The 17,292-nt window shown below is 44.3% G+C and overlaps 1 protein-coding gene across 1 annotated transcript in view; it reads left to right on the forward strand.

Annotated features, from left to right (window-relative positions):
• Positions 1-17,292, forward strand: part of Slc44a5 (solute carrier family 44 member 5) — a 68,765-nt gene that overhangs the window by 2,222 nt on the left and 49,251 nt on the right. The window contains exon 2 of the mRNA XM_051165877.1: positions 10,310-10,394. Within this exon, the coding sequence (XP_051021834.1) occupies positions 10,310-10,394 (85 nt within the window). The remainder of the gene's footprint in view (positions 1-10,309; positions 10,395-17,292) is intronic.

Consider the following 17,292-nt stretch of genomic DNA (forward strand, 5'->3'; position numbering starts at 1 on the left):
TCAAGGCAACTTACAGAAACGTTTATTTTCGTCTTATGGTACCAGAGGGTAAGGGGGTCCATGATGGAAGTGGGGTAGAGCAGCGAGAAGCTGAGAGCACAGCTCATAGCACAAACCCTAAGCAGAGAGAGAAACTGGAAGCAGCATGAAACTCTCAACGCCATCCCCCAGGGACGAACTTCTTCCAGCAATGGTGCACCCCACTGTCTTAGGGACCAGGGGTTCAAATACCCAAGCCTATGGGGACCACGTCTCAGTCATACCATCATACCATGGAAGAGCCATTCTGCCACGCACGCACACACACAGCATCAACAGCAGGGAAGACACTACTCTTTGTGCCTTGTATGTGGGTGGCCAGCAAGGGCAATGCCCACAGGTGAGGAGGGCTTTGCAGGAAGCTGACAGAGAGAAGACTGTCTGCTGAGTGGGTGGAGTGGATTCTGGGTAGAAGGGATCAAATCTCCTCAGGTGATCATGTGAACTTCATGATAATAGCCCACTTTTCCCTTTGTCACTGGCAGTTGCTGATCAGTTATTGCAATAATAGGAATTCTTGTTATGCAAATTATCCTCTGTAAACCTTGGGGTAACAGTATACATATAAAAATACAATTATAACAGTCTACAAATTTTCGTTTTGTTTTTCCAGTTGAACGGGTTAGTCCACTGTTACATTTACTTAGGAAATACCTCAAGTTGGAGCCCAAACTCTGTTTTGGTTTTTTATGTTTTCCTGCAGTGATTACCCTTATTAGCAGAGAGGAAGGAAGTTAATAAGGACACTGATGCATGCAGGCCCAGAACTCTGTCCTGCTCCTGTGAGAAACCCAGAAGTAGTGAAAAAGCCTGAGATAGCACGAGAGGTCCAGACAAGAGTGTGAGCTGGGCACCTAGGGTTTATTACCCCTGTTGGAATGATGACTTTCTGTCTGAGAGACCCCAATTGAAAGACAAGCTTTCCCCCCAATCCCCAGATCCTCAGGTTATGAGCACAACACAGGCACATTAAGCCAGTGTGCCCGAGAGAAAGGCAGCAGAGAACCAGACAGAGCCTGGAAACAGGAAGTAGGAGCTTTGTGGAGTTAGCATTGTCTCTTCGCGGTGTTAGCTTAGGGAGTTTGTGTTCATTTTGGCCAGGAGACCTAGCTGAGCAGCTGCCTGATCTATGCTGATGTGAAATCTCAGGGAGTTTGAGGGATTACCTCTTCATCTCTTAGGACAAATTGGTCTTTTGTTAATCCTGAGGCTCACCAGAGAAAAACTAATTCCACCATTTTGGGCCAAATTTGAGGCACGCTTTATTAAATATTAAATACTGACTATGAGGTGAGCTTTGGTCAGGACAACTCCCTGAGATCTCCCAGATGAATGGCCTGAGGCACGTGCTGCGAGGGTTTATGAAACAAACCTACAGGCCACCGTGCTTTGCCTCAAGGCCCTGCTATTTTCCAAGAACTACAACTCCCAGAATTCCAGAAAGTTACCTGGTCTTTGGGCAGGAGCTTAGAGGATAATTTTGGGAATTACACTTTTTCCATTGAAAGGATATGAGGAAGGGAGAAACTCCCTGTAAGGTCACACACTCATGTGACCTTTTCAGGAACAAAGATAATTTTAGTATGACTTTTCTGTTCTGTCTGTATAGAAAAGCAAGGGACTGCTTCTATACAAGTAAGTGTAATTAAACACTTTAAATATTATTTTATTCATTTGAATTTTACATGTATTAGTGTACAGTGGACAAAATATTGTAGGTATTTGAGATGTGCAGCATAGAGAGTTTTTAGCTGGCATTTTGCTATTTGTGCATCTTGTATGATTACTGTCGTGCTTAGCCTGCTTAGCACACATGCATCGCTTGACATAACTGCCTTTTCTGGGGGGTGAAGAACTTACGGTGTGCTCCTTGAGAACACTTCAAGCGTGCAACGCATACAGCTGTACAGTAGGTCTCTGGAAGCCAGTCATATTGAACCTAAAGTTTTATTATTGAAACACAGTCGTGAGCAGTTAGTACCGAGTTAGGTATGCTGTGACTTAACAGCTCCCACTTTATGGGTCCTGGCTCCGCCAAGCTCCTGCACATGCGCTGTGCTGAACTTAGTCCTGTGGTGTGAATCATGCCTCTACCCTAAAAGGTGATAAAACGCAGCCTCTTCCTGTTGTAGAGATTGGTACAAGACTCCCCTCGCCCTGCCCTGGGGGTGGGCTGGGTAGCTCAGGGACTTGGTCCAGAGATGAAGGCTGCTCTCTGAAGGTTCCTTTACCTGCCCCCTCATAAGGCCACTCGCCCTTCCGCTCTCCTTCTCCCTTCCCCTCGCCCCTCCTCCCTGTGATGAAGTGGCTCTCAAGGCTTTGAAGGGAAGCCATCCCTGTCCCTCTCCCTCCTTTAAGGCTCCTTCATAGTTAACTCTCCACCATTGTACTGTTTCTAATGCTTTCCCTCCCACCTCAGGCCTTGAAGCCTTCTCATTCAAATAAACCTCATACCTGAAGGGCATTGTGGATTATGTGTCCTTCCCTGACCGGCTGTTGCTGTCATCTCCAGTTTTATTTAAAATTTATATCCCTTGATCTGTATCTTCCCACTTTCCCCACCCCCTCACTCTCGGTTGCTGCCTTTCTATTTTCTGCTTTGTGAGTTTCATTCTGGTTAGAGTTCACGTATTAGTGAAATTCTGTTGCGTGTGTGCGTGTGTGTGTGCCTGGTGTGTGTCACTTAGCATAGGACCTCTGAGCTCACCCCTGTGGGGTTTCCTCCTTTTACTGATATCTTATATGTATATTCCGTGTGTGTGTGTGTGTGTACACTCTCCTTAGTCATTCATCCGTAGACAGACACTTAGATGGTTTCTGTGACTTGGATATTGTGAGTAACACTGCAGTGGACATGGGAATGCAGACTTCTCTTTGTGTGCTCTCACATGTGTCCCCAGAAGGAGGATTGCTCGCAATTTTAATTTCAGTGTCTGGAACAACCTATTTTCCATGATAATAGAGCTAATTGACGTTCCTACCTACGAGGCACATGGGGCTCACTGTCCCCATGCTCTTCTCAACTCCCCTCTGCACTCCACCAAGCGTCCTGCACTGCTGTCTCAGGAGTAGACACACTGAAACATTCACTGTGAGAGAGAACTGGCCACATCAGACAGGGGCCACGTCATGCTTCTTGTTGACTCATAAGCAAAATGGACTTACCTGTCAAGTCATAGCTATGGAGCATTGTTTGACCAAAATTGAAGAATAATTTCTTCAATTCAGGAGCAGGCTTTTAAAACTTTATTTCCAGTATTTTGAGAATGGTTGTATCACATGAATGAAAAAATATGTTGTGCACTAACAGGATGACAAAGACCAGTATTAAATGTCCTTTTGCTTTCTTTGTGAATATGGACACATAAAGTAAACCGCACAGTCACACTTTGGTTTGTGACATCTTCAGTTTAAAAAGAAAATGTTTGGTCTGACTGAGATTTGAGCTTGTCTTTAGTGCTGAGTGGTCCTGACTTTTTGTTGGATTTTACTGCGCACATCTGTGATTTCCAGATTTCTTGAAGTATTGTTAGCCTAAAAAGGACTGGCTTGTACTCAAGAGCATGACCTTAAATTCACCACTGGGTGAAGGAGGCCACGTGTGAAATAATAAACGTTTTCTAACCCAGGCACCTGGAGACAGGGCTGCGTCCCAAAGTGTGTCTATAGCAGCGCTGTCACCAGCGTGGATCCTCAGAGCCGGCTTCAAGTGTCCCATTATCTGCTTCACTGCATTTGTAAATTGCATGTGTTAAAAAGCCATAAACACAATTTGGCTGGCCTGTTCCTCACTTATTAAGACAGTTAAGATGTACCTTTGAGGGGTACACACTAATGACCTGAGAGCCAACATCCCCGTCCAGCAAGTGCCTAAGGAATGAACGCCTTAGCTGCCCAAACTGACTTGCAGCTAATTTTTAAGTGCCAGTGTGAGGCACCAGGTGAGATCATTTTCTCCCCGACAGAGGGCTTTGAAATGGCTGCTACTACTCTACTCAACCCAAGAGCACAAGAGCACAGCAGGAGCGTGTTTGGGAACATCTGAAAATGAGAGAAGACATTAGATAGTACTGCGTGCTCTCCTGGACGTACAGGGTTGTACATTTTCTTGAGATGAGTGATAAGATCGCTTGCCCAAATAAGGCTTTCACCTGTCCCTTGCCAACTGTTTCCTCTGGGAGCCACCTCAGCAGAATGTGCAAATGTGCAGTCCCCCCTCCTCCCCCGCCCCACGCACACATACCATATAAGTATGCATCAGTTCAGCTAAAGTGGTCCTTTAAAGTTGTTTCTAGGAGCTGGTGAGTTGGGGCCGTTAATTAGGTGTTGGTCAGGCAATCATGAGGACCTGAATCCTGTCCCCAGAACCCACCGCTGCCTGTGGTGATGTGCAGCTGAAACGCCAGCCCTGGTGACGACGCTGGGATAGATAGATCGGACAGCCAGCCTAGCAGAATTGGTGAGTTCCAGATGAAAGAGACCCTGCCTCAAAAAAACAAGGTGCACAGCACCTGAAGCACGACAACTGAGGTTGACGCAATACCACACACACACACACACACACACACACACACACACACACTCACACACACATACACACTCACACATACACACTCACACACACTCACATACGCTCACACATATATACACACAACTCACAGACACACTCACACACAAACACACACACTCACACACACTCACATACTCATTTACACACTCATATACTCACATATTCACACACACTCACATATACTCACATACACATTCACACACCCTCACACATACTCACACACAGACACACTCACACATACATACACACTCACACATACACACTCACACAAACACACACACTCACCCACACACTCAAATACTCACACACACTCACATACTCACACACACTCACAGACAGACAGACACACACACAACACAGAGTTATTTCTAAAACACTGGGTTAATGAAGGGGGCAAAATGACCGATTCCAGTGTGTACAAGTTGCTGTGCAAACTGTTGTTGGTTTTGTTCCCCTTCATAACCCAGACAGTTTAGTTGCAGAGTCTACACTCTAACCTACTGAGATACACTGGTTTTTCATGACTGAAGAAGTGCAGTGAAGTGGAGGGTGGGGCAGAACCCTTGACTCTTCTCTGACGCTGTCTCTCACTCCTTCCCCTCATCGTTTCAACAGTGCCAGAGCCCGGGTTGGTCTGCAACTCACCATGTAGCCCAGGGTGGCTTCAACCCCACGTTCTGGGAACACGGGCATTAGTCCCACTCATGTGGGCTTTTCTACAGGACTGGGTGGCATCAGGTGGCATCTCCTGGGGCCAATGGAGCAGATGCTGTGGTGTCTTTTACGAGCTACTCTTTTTGTTGTTTTGTTTTGTTTTGTTTTTTGCTTTGTTTTTTGTTTGTTTGTTTGTTTGTTTTTGTTTTGTTTTGTTTTTTTGAGGCAGGGCTTCTCTGTGTAGCCCTGGCTTTCCTGGACTTGCTTTGTAGGCCAAACTGGCCTTGAACTCATATTGATCCACCTGCCTCTGCCCCCTGAGTGTTGGCATTACAGGTGTGCACCACCACACCCGGCTTCACGAGCTGTTCTTAAAAGCCACAAAATCCAGTGGTACTTTACATTATGTTTCTCAGAAGCAAGTCATAAGTCCATTTCACATCCAAAATGTGAGGGACTAGACACCTCTTCTAGGAGAAATTCTGACTATAGTTGCCACAGCTGATCTCACTCCATCTCTCCAGTGTGCCAATATGCATATCATTAAAGGATTGATTGGTTCCTATTTATCATTTATATTAAATAAGGATACTGTGTTTATTTAAAATATATTTTACTAAATGAAGATTTCATACATTTATTTTGATGATATTCATCCAATTCTTCTCAGAATCACCCCTACTCCCCTCCTAACTCCCAGTCTGGTTTGTGTCGCTAGGTACATAAGGGTACTCGGCCATCCATTGGAGTGCAGCGGATGCACCACAGGCCTTAAAGAAAACTGACTCTCCCCTTACAGCAGACATTATATATATATTGACATTTGGGGAAATGTTATTTTATTAGTGACCATTTTGAAAGGGACACTTTGTTGCAAAGTATGTGATGTGTTGGGTACCATAGTCTTTTGGGTGACTTCTTAGCTAGATCAGCTATGTGACAACACTGTGCGTCACCTTGTACCAGAAGCGCACACTTGTGAAGACCTCTTCTAGACCAGATCTGACAGAAAGATGACATCTTGAATGACATGTGTAAGCTTCAATTTTCTACACTTGAGAGTGTTTTCTTAAAACAAAACAAAACAAAACCAAGCATACAAACAAACAAACAAACAAAAAACCCTGGAAACCAGTGAATTTATTTCAGTGAGTTAATGTATTTTAAGTATCATTTCACTAAATAAATAAATGGAAAATTTAAAGGGTGTCACTCCAAAATGTAAGTGGTATAAAAATATCGAGGAATTCTTTTATTTTGCACACTATGTTTGAAATACGTGTCTGAGAGGGTGTGGCTGGGTTGGCAGGGTGCTTGCCTAGCGTGCACAGTGTCCCACGCTCAATCCCTGGACCACACGGACTAGGCATGTCAGCACACACCTCTGACCCTGGTATGCTGGGGGCGGAATGGAGGAGCAGACATCCAGAATCATCCTTGGCTACATCTGTAGTCCACCCTGGCATGCAGAAGAGTGCATGCTCTAACCATCTGTGTAGTTCTTAGCGGACACGTGACTCCTACACCAGATGCCCCTGACTTTCTGAACATCATCAAACATGCACATCTCCTTTCCTTTTCTTCCTGGAAGCTTAGAGCACAGAGTCTCCATGCTCCCGCTCAGACTCACACCACCTGTGGCCCGGTTTCTTCTCCAGAGTTCCTCAGTAAACACGGCCACAGCTCTCAGTTCCCGAAAGTTGAGAACGGAGCTCCCTCTTGCACACCTTCATCCTTTTCTCCTTCTCTCGTCTCTGCACACCCAGATCCAGCTGGAGGCTCCCTCCCCCTCTCGCCCTCCTCGCCTCTCTGCAAGAACAAAGCTACCAGGTTACCTGTGTTTGGGTTTCCTTTCCCACACAACAGACCTAGCACTGTGCTGCTGTCATTGCTGCTTCCCAGTGTGGGCGGCAGGCTTTTCACTGCTGTGACAAACACCTAGGAGAGTGTAAAAGCGGGAAAGGGGTGTGGTGTCTCATGGATGCAGCCCTTGGTCACCTGCATTGCCTGAGGTGGGCTGACCATCAATGTGGGGACACCAGGTGTTTTTCTCAGTGCAGACAGGAAGTGGGGGAAGATAAGAGGGCCAGGGACAAGGCACAGCCCACCAAGATCACTTTCTCCCAGTGACCTACTTCCTTCAGGTTCGCCTTCCTGAGTAAAGTTCCTACCACCTTTTAACACTTCTGTGAACTGTCAGATGTATCAGTGAGTTAGGCCAGTAACTTCAGAGTCCATAGGTAATCACCTCCCAGGGCCTTCCACTCTGGTCACTCTGCAGTAGGGACAGAGTAACTGTTGTAGCAGCTACTTCCCTTCCCAGCCATGGTTCTTACTAGTGAAAAGTTCTGCCATGGCTGTTATAATTGTCAGCTTTGCACAATTTGAAGTGAGTCTGATTGGGGTACTGTCTACACAGGTTGTCCTGTGCATGTCTTGGAGGTATTGTTTTGATTACCTCAACTGATGTAGGAAGAACCAACCTTAAAGTATGCAGCAGCATCGCCTACTGGCGTAGGGTGGTCCCAAGTGCTGTCTGAGCAGAGACATTGGCTGAGCACAGAAGCAAGTGTGGCTCATTTCTCTCTGCTGTAGATGTTGGCTGTGATATGACTGCCCACTCTCAGTTATTGCTTTGACTTCGGAATGACACCATGAAAGTGTGAGCTAAAATAAGCCTTTCTCCCCTAACCTGCTTTGGTCGTGGTATTTTATCACAGTGTCCTGCCTATTCCTATCTCCTCTGTTGCTCTTAATCATTCCAGGATCAAGCACCATTCCACCTGTGGAAGCTTCTAGAAGACCCCTCCCCCCCCAAAAAAAACCCCTATGCATCAAAGTCTGGTTTCAGATTTTGATATTTGAGAAATTAGAAAGCTAACATTATCAAATTCAGAGTGGGTTCTGAGGGCTCCCCAGGTTCCACCTTCATCATCTTTCTCTGCAGTCTCAATATTCTATGTATTTTGATACCATTATGTTTATGTTTAGTAGTTCATTGGAAAGTTGATATTCAAAATAAGTAAATAAATCGATCTGGTTGTAGATAATAGAAATATATATCTAGATCTCTCTATCTGTCTATATGTATATATATATATACATATATACATATATATACAGAGAGAGAGAGAAGAGAGAGAGAGACAGAGAGAGAGACAGAGAGAGAGAGAGAGACAGGGGGAGGGAGATGGATAACATAGATACTCAATACTGGGAATACTCTCTGGTCTCTACTCCTTTGGGGAGCTTTTGGCCATCTATAATTACTGGAGAAGGGAGAATCATTCTTTTTTGAGGGTGTGGCAACTGGTTACTGGGGTTCCAGTGCACGGCTCCACACCCATGCACATATGAGAAGTGCTAGCTGGACTTATTAAGGAATGAATGCAGAGGAGGGAAGTGTGTTACGGTGACACGGGGGGAGATGGGTGGATGTGATCATATCGTGTGTGCATATGTGTGAAATTCCCAAGACTAAAGAAAAATTATATAAAAAGGAACCCAATGTCTAATTTACAGTTAATAATTATTTAGAATGCTGGGCGTGGTGGCGCATGCCTTTAATCCTAGCACTTGGGAGGCAGAGGCAGGTGGATCGCTGTGAGTTCAAGGCCAGCCTGGTCTACAGAGTGAGTTCCAGGACAGCCAAGGCTACACAGAGAAACCCTGTCTCATAAAACCAAAAAAAATTACTTAGAAAAAAGGATAAAACATTTTAGGATAAAGCTAAAAGATACACATTAAAACACAGAGCTAGATAAAGCTGGATTTGTCTCTTAGGCTTAGCCAATACATGACAAGCCAAGGCATAGGAGTGGTGTCGTGAGGTCCAGTTGAGCACCAAGCACTTGAACGTCATTTACACAGCTATTTATAGTTCATTTTCTTTATTCTGGAAAATAAGGACAGGAAGACATGGCAGTGGACAGCTATCCCATCTCACAAGCTGATATTTGAAGATGGAGCCGATTTGTCATCTGTAGACAAAGGAAAACCTTCCTGGTACTTAGACACTGAACAGAAAAGCTTGGACTGATGAGGAAAACACTGAGGGGAAAAAATCCTTCCTTATTCCGAATCCTCATTCACAAATTGATTTTTTTTTTTATCATCTCAAGTCACACCAGCCACATACATAAGGGTGATTGAATTATAAGGCAAACTGTCAGATCCAATACACGAGGGTTAGGAGAAGGCCAAGCAACGGTAACAGACGCAAAGGACAAAGATGTGTTTTCATATGCAACCTAGACTTTTAAACACTGTGCTGTTCAAATTTGAGAAGGTAGAACCACTCAGTTAGAATGAACAAGTATTAGCTAATTTGGTGGTAGAGCCTACTTTCTATCTATATAGGTTTGTGGTCTAGCTGTCAAGCCAAGCTCACCATCCACATGAAAACAAACAAACAAACAAAAAGATGATGGTTTTTTTTAAAGCAGAGCTCAGTGTCTCCACAGAAAGTATGGCCCAATCCTTAGTCTCCTGAAATCAGGGCATGCACTGTGTGCATTAACGCTGAGATTGTCAGACATATGCTGCGGGGTCTTTCCTGCAGGTGCCGCTGCGGTGCCCTTGGTTGCCCTTGGAGAGCTAGTCGGTTCATTCTGCTCAAGTTTTCGGCATTTTTCACTTCTGTTTATCCCCAAAGCATTACGTCATGCTGCTTGCTGTAAATCTATCAGCTCCGGGATGAAGTCATTTCTGCTAGATCTTTAGAAAAGGCACCGTCTTTTTCCAGGAGAGCTTTTGTCTGTGCCCTCTTCTCCTCATTTTAATAACTCTCATTTTCTAAGTGCATTACCTCATGTTTTGGCTGCAACCCAGATGAATCTGGAGGGAAGACAAACGTGCTTTCAGAGCGATTCATCCGTATTTCACTTTACTTTTCATTAAGAAATTACTCTTTTGAAGAAAATCAATAATGTTCTATGACCGAAAGGGAAGGGGGTGAGCGCTGAGGTGCCAATTTTAATCTCTCCGATCAGACTGCCTTCAGCCAGATGTTGCTGATGGAGAATTTGTCCTTTCTTGTTCCTGCAGCTTGGGCACATGGTGACCCCAGGAGAGTGGTCTATCCCACAGACAGCCAGGGACACTTCTGTGGTCAGAAGGGAACACCCAATGAGTGAGTATGGCGTGCTGTTATTTGCATGGCTTTGCTGACCTACACACATCAGCGCCAGCCCCAGAGGCTTCGCCCGTCTCACACACAGCTGTAAGAGATTTGGAGATTCCATACTTTGCACCGCCACTCTGATCAGTGCAAGGGTGAGACCAGGGACTTGTTGGCAGCCATATTTAGAGCACGCCCTTTGGACTGGGCTATTGTAGGTTGTACTGAACAGTAGTGACTGAGCAACCTGCACCTTGCCACTGTCAGACCGTTTTTTGCCATAATGTTTACTGACAATCATTCTGCCTACCCGTCACCTCAAGACAGGGATTTTCTGTGTAGCCTTGGCTGTCCTGGGCTCACTTTGTAGACCAGGCTGGCCTCAAACTCATGTTGATCTGACTGCCTCAGCCTCCCGTGTGCTGGGATTACAGACGTGCACCACCATGCCCGGCTCATTTTTCTTTTGTAGTGTTCCTAGGTCTTCAGTGATCTCCAGGGGCAACTTGACATCTGTGGGCAGTGCCCTAATAGCAGAAAAGATGTGCCCAATGTCAGTCATAACAGAGGTGTCTGGTTTGAAAGCAAGCTTTCTATTTTACCTAAAATTAAACAGGCAGACAAAGCCATAGGTCACATTTTAACAAACTTGTACCCCTTTCTCACGATCCTTTTCTTTTCTTTTTTTTTTTTTTTTAAATCTTTACTAAAGGGATTGCGGCTAGACCTTGTGGCTCTTTGCAACCAGTTGAGTTTCTGGTATTGAGTAATTATGAAAACACAAAATCTCAGTTAACAAGAGGGTTGCCACCAATAGAAACACAGCCGAGACAGCGTCAGTCCTAACTGTACTGCCGCCACAACCGAGAGCACATTGCACTAAGGGATACAGCAATTTGAAGGCAGGCATTCAGTAAGGAGCCGAGGAATCCATGGGGTGGACCAAGGTAGAGAATAGAGAAAACCTAGAGGTTTGGGGGACGGAGAGGGAGACTCTTAACTGTGCAAGGGCAGATCTGGAGAAAGTTCCCCCTACAAAAGGCCCCTGTGTAACAGACACCTAAACTAAATTTAAATCCAGGCAGTAATTGTATTTTAACCTTAGAAAACTAAAACAAACAAACAACAACAGCAAAAATGAAGACTTTTACACTGTGGGGGCAAAGAAAGCACCAGGTGGTGAAGAGAAAAACCAATAGAAATCTCTAAATTCTCAGTTACTTTGAAACAGGCTATTTAATTTCATTTTTAATATATTTTATTAATTTATTCATATTAATCTCAATTGTTATCCCATCCCTTGTATCCTCCCATTCCTCCCTCCTTCCCACTTTCCCCCTACTCCCCTCCCTATGACTGTTCCTGAGGGGGACCTCCTCCCCTGTATATGCTCATAGGGTATCAAGTCTCTTCTTGGCAACCTGCTGTCCTTCCTCTGAGTGAAATAGGCTATTTTTAAACAGAAGTTGTATAACAAGTGTTCCAGGCCTGAGTCGCTGTCCCACTTACATCAGACAAAGAGACAGCACCTGAGGTGGCACCCCGAGGCAATTTTTGCCTCACAAACAGATTATTCATCCAAATACAAAGTCTGATAAAAATAAAATTGAAATGGAACAGATTTCAAAAGCATATGAGTGACAGTATGTAACAGACTCTTTGGGAAGATTCTCATGGTTGCTCACGGCTCTGTCCATACTTTTTTTATTTTAGCTATATCTGTGTCATGGCCTTGAAAACATCGTTTGCTTGTGGTTCTATAGTCCTTGTTATAATATCCTTTTATATGTTTAAATTTCCAACTTAGCTGAAAATCACTTTTGTGTAAGTAGGATGAAGCAGGAGTGAAGCTTTTTTTTCTTTCCAACTGCAAAACCAATTATTCCAAAATATTTTGTTGGATAATAGGATTTTATATTTTCAATTCCTTATAAAAATATTCTATAGTAAGCATATTTTTATTTCTGAACTTTAAGGCTATATCAATATATTTAAGACTTTCTGTAGCTTTTAAGTGTATATTATTTATTCATGTGTGTTTGTATGTATGTGTGTATAAACATGCATATAGATACACGAAACCCATGAGGCCAGAAGAGGTCACTGGACCTTAGACCGGGTAGTTTTATATCAACTTGCCACATGCTAGAGTCATCAGAGAAGACTGTGCCCCAACTGAGAAAATGCCTCCATAAGATCTAGCTGTAGGCAAAGCTATATGGCATTTTCTTAATTAGTGATTGACATAAAAGTGCCCAGACCATTGTGAGTGGTGCTATTCTTGGGTTGTGGTCCTGGGTTCTATAGAGAGTCCACTGAGCAAGCTGTGAGGAGCAAGCCAGTGAGCAGCGCCCTCTGTGGCCTCTGCATCAGCTCCTGCCTCCAGGATCCTGCTTGAGTTCCTGTCCTGACGTCCTTGGATGATGAGCTGTGGTTTGGGTTAGTAAGCCGAGTAAACCCGTCCCTCCTCGGGTCGCTTTGGTCATAGCGTTTCATTGCAGCAATAATAACCTCAATTAAGCAGATCCCCTGGAGTCGACGTCTTAATTCTCATGATAAACGTGTACCAGTTTAAAATTCTAGTAAAAAATTATTTTAAATTATGACTATAGACTTAATAGTAAGTAAAAATAGTTATAGAAAAATCAAGCTTTGTTTAATATTAAAAATTTGAGGTAGGGGACTGGAGAAGTAGCACAGCATTTAAGAACACTGCCTTCCCTTTCAGAGGACTCAGGTTCAATTCCCAGCTCCCGTATGGAGGCACATCTTAACTCCAGTTTCAGGGGATCCAACACCCTCCTCTGACTTCCACAGGTGCTTCATGCATGTGATGTGCAACTATATATGCAGGCAAGATATATATATTATAATGAAAGTTTGGTTGTTTTTTTTTTTTTGTTTTTTGTTTTTGTTTTTTTTAATTTAAGGGGCTAGAAAGACACTTCAGCAGTTAAGAGTGGCTTATTGTTGTAGAGAGGTCCCAGGATTGGTCTCCAGTTCTAGGGGATTGGATGCCCTCTTCTGGTCTTCATGGGCAACAGGCAATGCACACAGTGCCCATGTACACGTGCAAGCAAAACACTCATACATATAAGATAAATACATAAATCTTAAAAATTAAATATGTGTAAGTGTCCTTGAATAAATATGTCTAAGAAAAATATTAGAGTAAATCCGTCAGAACAGTGATGTTATTATACAGTGTGGAACGGTCATAAAAAGGGCAGAAATGAACCCAATTGTAAACATTTTTTGGGGGGATTGGTGATAGAATCTAGAGTCATGCACAGAGACATGAGTGTTCCACGTGAGTCATGTGTCTGGATCCCATTCCTCTACTTATGTATTCTTCAAAAATTTTTAATTTTGGAGCCAAGTCTAAGATGCCTGTGGTGGCCTTGGACTCACTTGCAGCCTTCCTCCCTTGGCCTCTGAGGTTATAGTCCTGTGTCACTACAGAGTTTTAAGTCAGTAGCAGGAAAATGCATTATTATGCAAATGATATTGAGTTAAATGGAACGTTATTCTTGAAAGTAAACCACATATCTCTACCACAGTTCCTACCTAGAAAGCACTGGGGCAGTGGAGTCTTTGTGTATAAGATAAAATCAGAAAGTAACACAAGGCAAGAGTGAGTGCTTTTATAAAATTGTGGCCTAAACAGCATCTTCTCAACATAATAGCAAAACCAAAAACATAAGAGAAACTTTGAAGAATTCTGTCACTGAAAGTAATCCACCCAAAAGTCCAACTGTGTTGGCTCACCCCTGTAATCCCAACACTTGAGAGGCAGAGGCAGGCCGATCTCCATGAGTTCTAGGTCAGCCTGGTGTACAGATTGAATTCCAGGACCATGGTCTACAGATTGAGCTCTGAGTTCCAGGACCACATAGAGAAACCCTGTCTCAAAAAAACAAAACAAAACAAAACAAAACAAAAAACCCAACCAACCAACCAAACCACCAAAATCAGTGTAGACAAAAGTAAAGATAAACAGCAATCCAAGAAAAACAAAGAAACACGATTATTAATGACAAATAGAACAATGCCAGTGGCTTTATGATATGAGCACAAGAGTTGTGAGTGAAATGGTGATTATCCAGGGGCTTTCAAGGTGGGTCAGCAGGTCAGGATGCTCACTGTGCAATCCTGGTGTCCCGGGTCTGACCCCAGAACCCCATGTAAAGGTAGGGTTCTCTGACTCTCATGGACATGATTGCACACACATGTGCACAATGTGTCAATTTTTTTAAAAAAAGTTGATATCTGCTAAAAAAAATGAGAAAAAAGTCACAAGAGGGAACAACGTACTGCAATGTCCAGTGGCGATAGGAAACCTGTTATCACAGGTGAAAGTGGAAGCTCAAATTTAAAAATTATTTTTGCACAGGCAGACCACACCTAAGACAACCTCTGCCGGGTACCATGGGTAGGGCATAGCACTCCTGAGGTGACCCCAGACACCCTGAGGCCCAGGTGCCACTAAGATGAGCAAGTACATGGTGAAGAGTTGGAAGAGAAAGAGAAACAGAAGGTGTGTGCACAGTGAGGAGAGGTGGAACTGGAGACTTGAGGGTAATGAAGAACAGCCTGATGTGAGTAGGTGGTGATGCCACCTAAGGCCACGGTGAGGTCCTGGCTTGTGCCTCCACCAAAGGCAATGTTTGGGTCCATGGCCCTGCAGCAGCAGGAGGCCTGTCACCACCAAAACCCATGTGGACATCCATGGTCTGGGCTACTGTCTGGAACCATATTGAGGTTTGAGGGCTTTGCAGAGCTGGCCCCGCCCATCACTAGCATTAAGGAGAGCTGGCCCCATCCCCGTCAGCAGCTCCCCACCCCAGTAGGACCCACCTCTGAAAGGTTCAAACACTTCCCTAGTGTTCCCCACTGGGACCTAGCCTTTAAGGATGGCCTGAGAAGCACTCTCAGAGGGATTCAGACTGCCTCCTGTCAGAGCCAAACAGTAACAATGATACTAACCGAGCAACTGTAGCCAGTCCCAAGCCGAATGGTATGCAAGCAGCCTACTTGTCTGTCAGAGAGATTGAGTAAGTGGGCCATGTTATGACTCTATAGTTAAATACCATTAATGCTTCGAGTTACTGTTTACAGGTGTGTTTTTGACATGGAAAAGTGCCTGATATGGTAGCAAATCAGGAAGTCAAGTTGGGCCAGAGAGATGGCTTAGTGTATAAAGGCTGCCATACTTGGCCTCCTGGGTTCAATTCTTCGAGCCCACATGGTGGATGGAGAGGACTGACTGACTCCTGTGAGTTGTCCTCAGCCTCCCATAGAAGGGGCCAAGGGGGGTGACATAATTAGTAAAGTGCCTGCTATGTGGGCATGTGGATCTGAGCTCAGTCCATTCAGCACATGTTTAACAGGCTGGGTCTGGGGGCCCACACTTGTGATCTCAGTGTTGGGGAGCCAGGAGCAGGCAGACCACCTGACCTTACCATCCAGCTTACTTGGTAAACTCCGGACCAGATAGGAATCTTGTTTTTAAATAAAAAAGAAACAGGTGACTCCTGAGAAATGACATCTGTGTTAATAACCTTTGGCCTCTATGTACACACACACACACACACACACACACACACACACACACACACACGCACACCAGATGCAATGAAATGGACTCTCATGTAATGTTAAATCTAGGCCTAGCTGAGAAAAAACGTATTCAGTAAAGTAAGGCACTAAAGAAATAGGCATGCTTCTGTGCCGGGATGCAGGGTGAGCATCTCAGGATGAGTAGATGGTTTAGGCGAATCCAAGGCAGGGCCACACTCTGGTCAGTATAACCACTGAAGTGACTGTATTCCTGTCAAGATGGCCTTGTGGGTGTCCTCGGATTCTCCTGTAAAAGAGATTCCTGTTTCAGGGTACACCAGCGGTCGTACCTGGCATGGTGACGAATCCTGCCTTTTAAGTTTTAGCTGTGCCCAACCAGGACTGCGGAGGAAACACTGCTGGTTTCCTGAGATACCAAAGCAGATGAAACTCAGGCTTCAGAGGGCAACAGATGCTTTGCGGCCACGTGTGAATTTCTCTGCCTTTCTTTCAGGACAGGGGAACTTGCTCATGACCTTTGGCTTCAAAGCATGCTGTACATATTGCCTCTAAAAAGTGGGAATTTGGTTGATTGTGGCACCACCTTCTGGCTACTACAAGAACTTCGGCTTACAAAGACTCCTGGGAAGGATTTCCATGCACATCCCTGAACATGAGAAAGAAGGAAAAAAGCCTTTAGGTCACCTCAGAACTGTTCACAAAACGACAGCTTTACCCCCCAAATATGCCTGGATACATGACCAACCCCTATTAGGTTTAATTTTTAAATTTTTCATTAAAATACTATATACATTTGAAGCACATTAAACGGTAATGAAGAGCCCATAATGAAAGGAATGCCCCCAACCCTGACTCTTTGCCCATAACTGCGTTCCATAGAGACACTCTTTCTGACCTCAAGTTGGTTCTTCCAGGTTTTTTAAGGTATCTTTTGATGCTATCTCTAGTCTATTAGTTCATACTACGTTACCCATAGAGCTATCCATTGATAACCTGCCCTGGAAAACCAATTTTATTCCTCTTTTTATCCACACCACCCATGTCTGGGCTCAGAGTCGTCCTCGCCCCTTGTAGTGACTTGTTAATAAAGTTCTCTACTTCCTGTCTTGACTTGACCGGCTGGACCCTCTTTATGCAAAAGAATATTACCTCCCACACCTTCTCTTCCCCCGCCTTTTTTTTTTTTTCTGTTTTTATATTTACTTTTACTTATATGGTCCACCTTGTCACCATGTATATTAGTTCTGTGACTTCAGCAGAGCCCAGACTCCTCTGCTGTGTTTGATGATAAAAGCTGGAAGCGCAGTCTTTATTCACTGCCAGGCCACTG

This window comes from Acomys russatus, chromosome 23, assembly GCF_903995435.1.
Source record: "Acomys russatus chromosome 23, mAcoRus1.1, whole genome shotgun sequence".
NCBI classification, from domain to species: domain Eukaryota; kingdom Metazoa; phylum Chordata; class Mammalia; order Rodentia; family Muridae; genus Acomys; species Acomys russatus.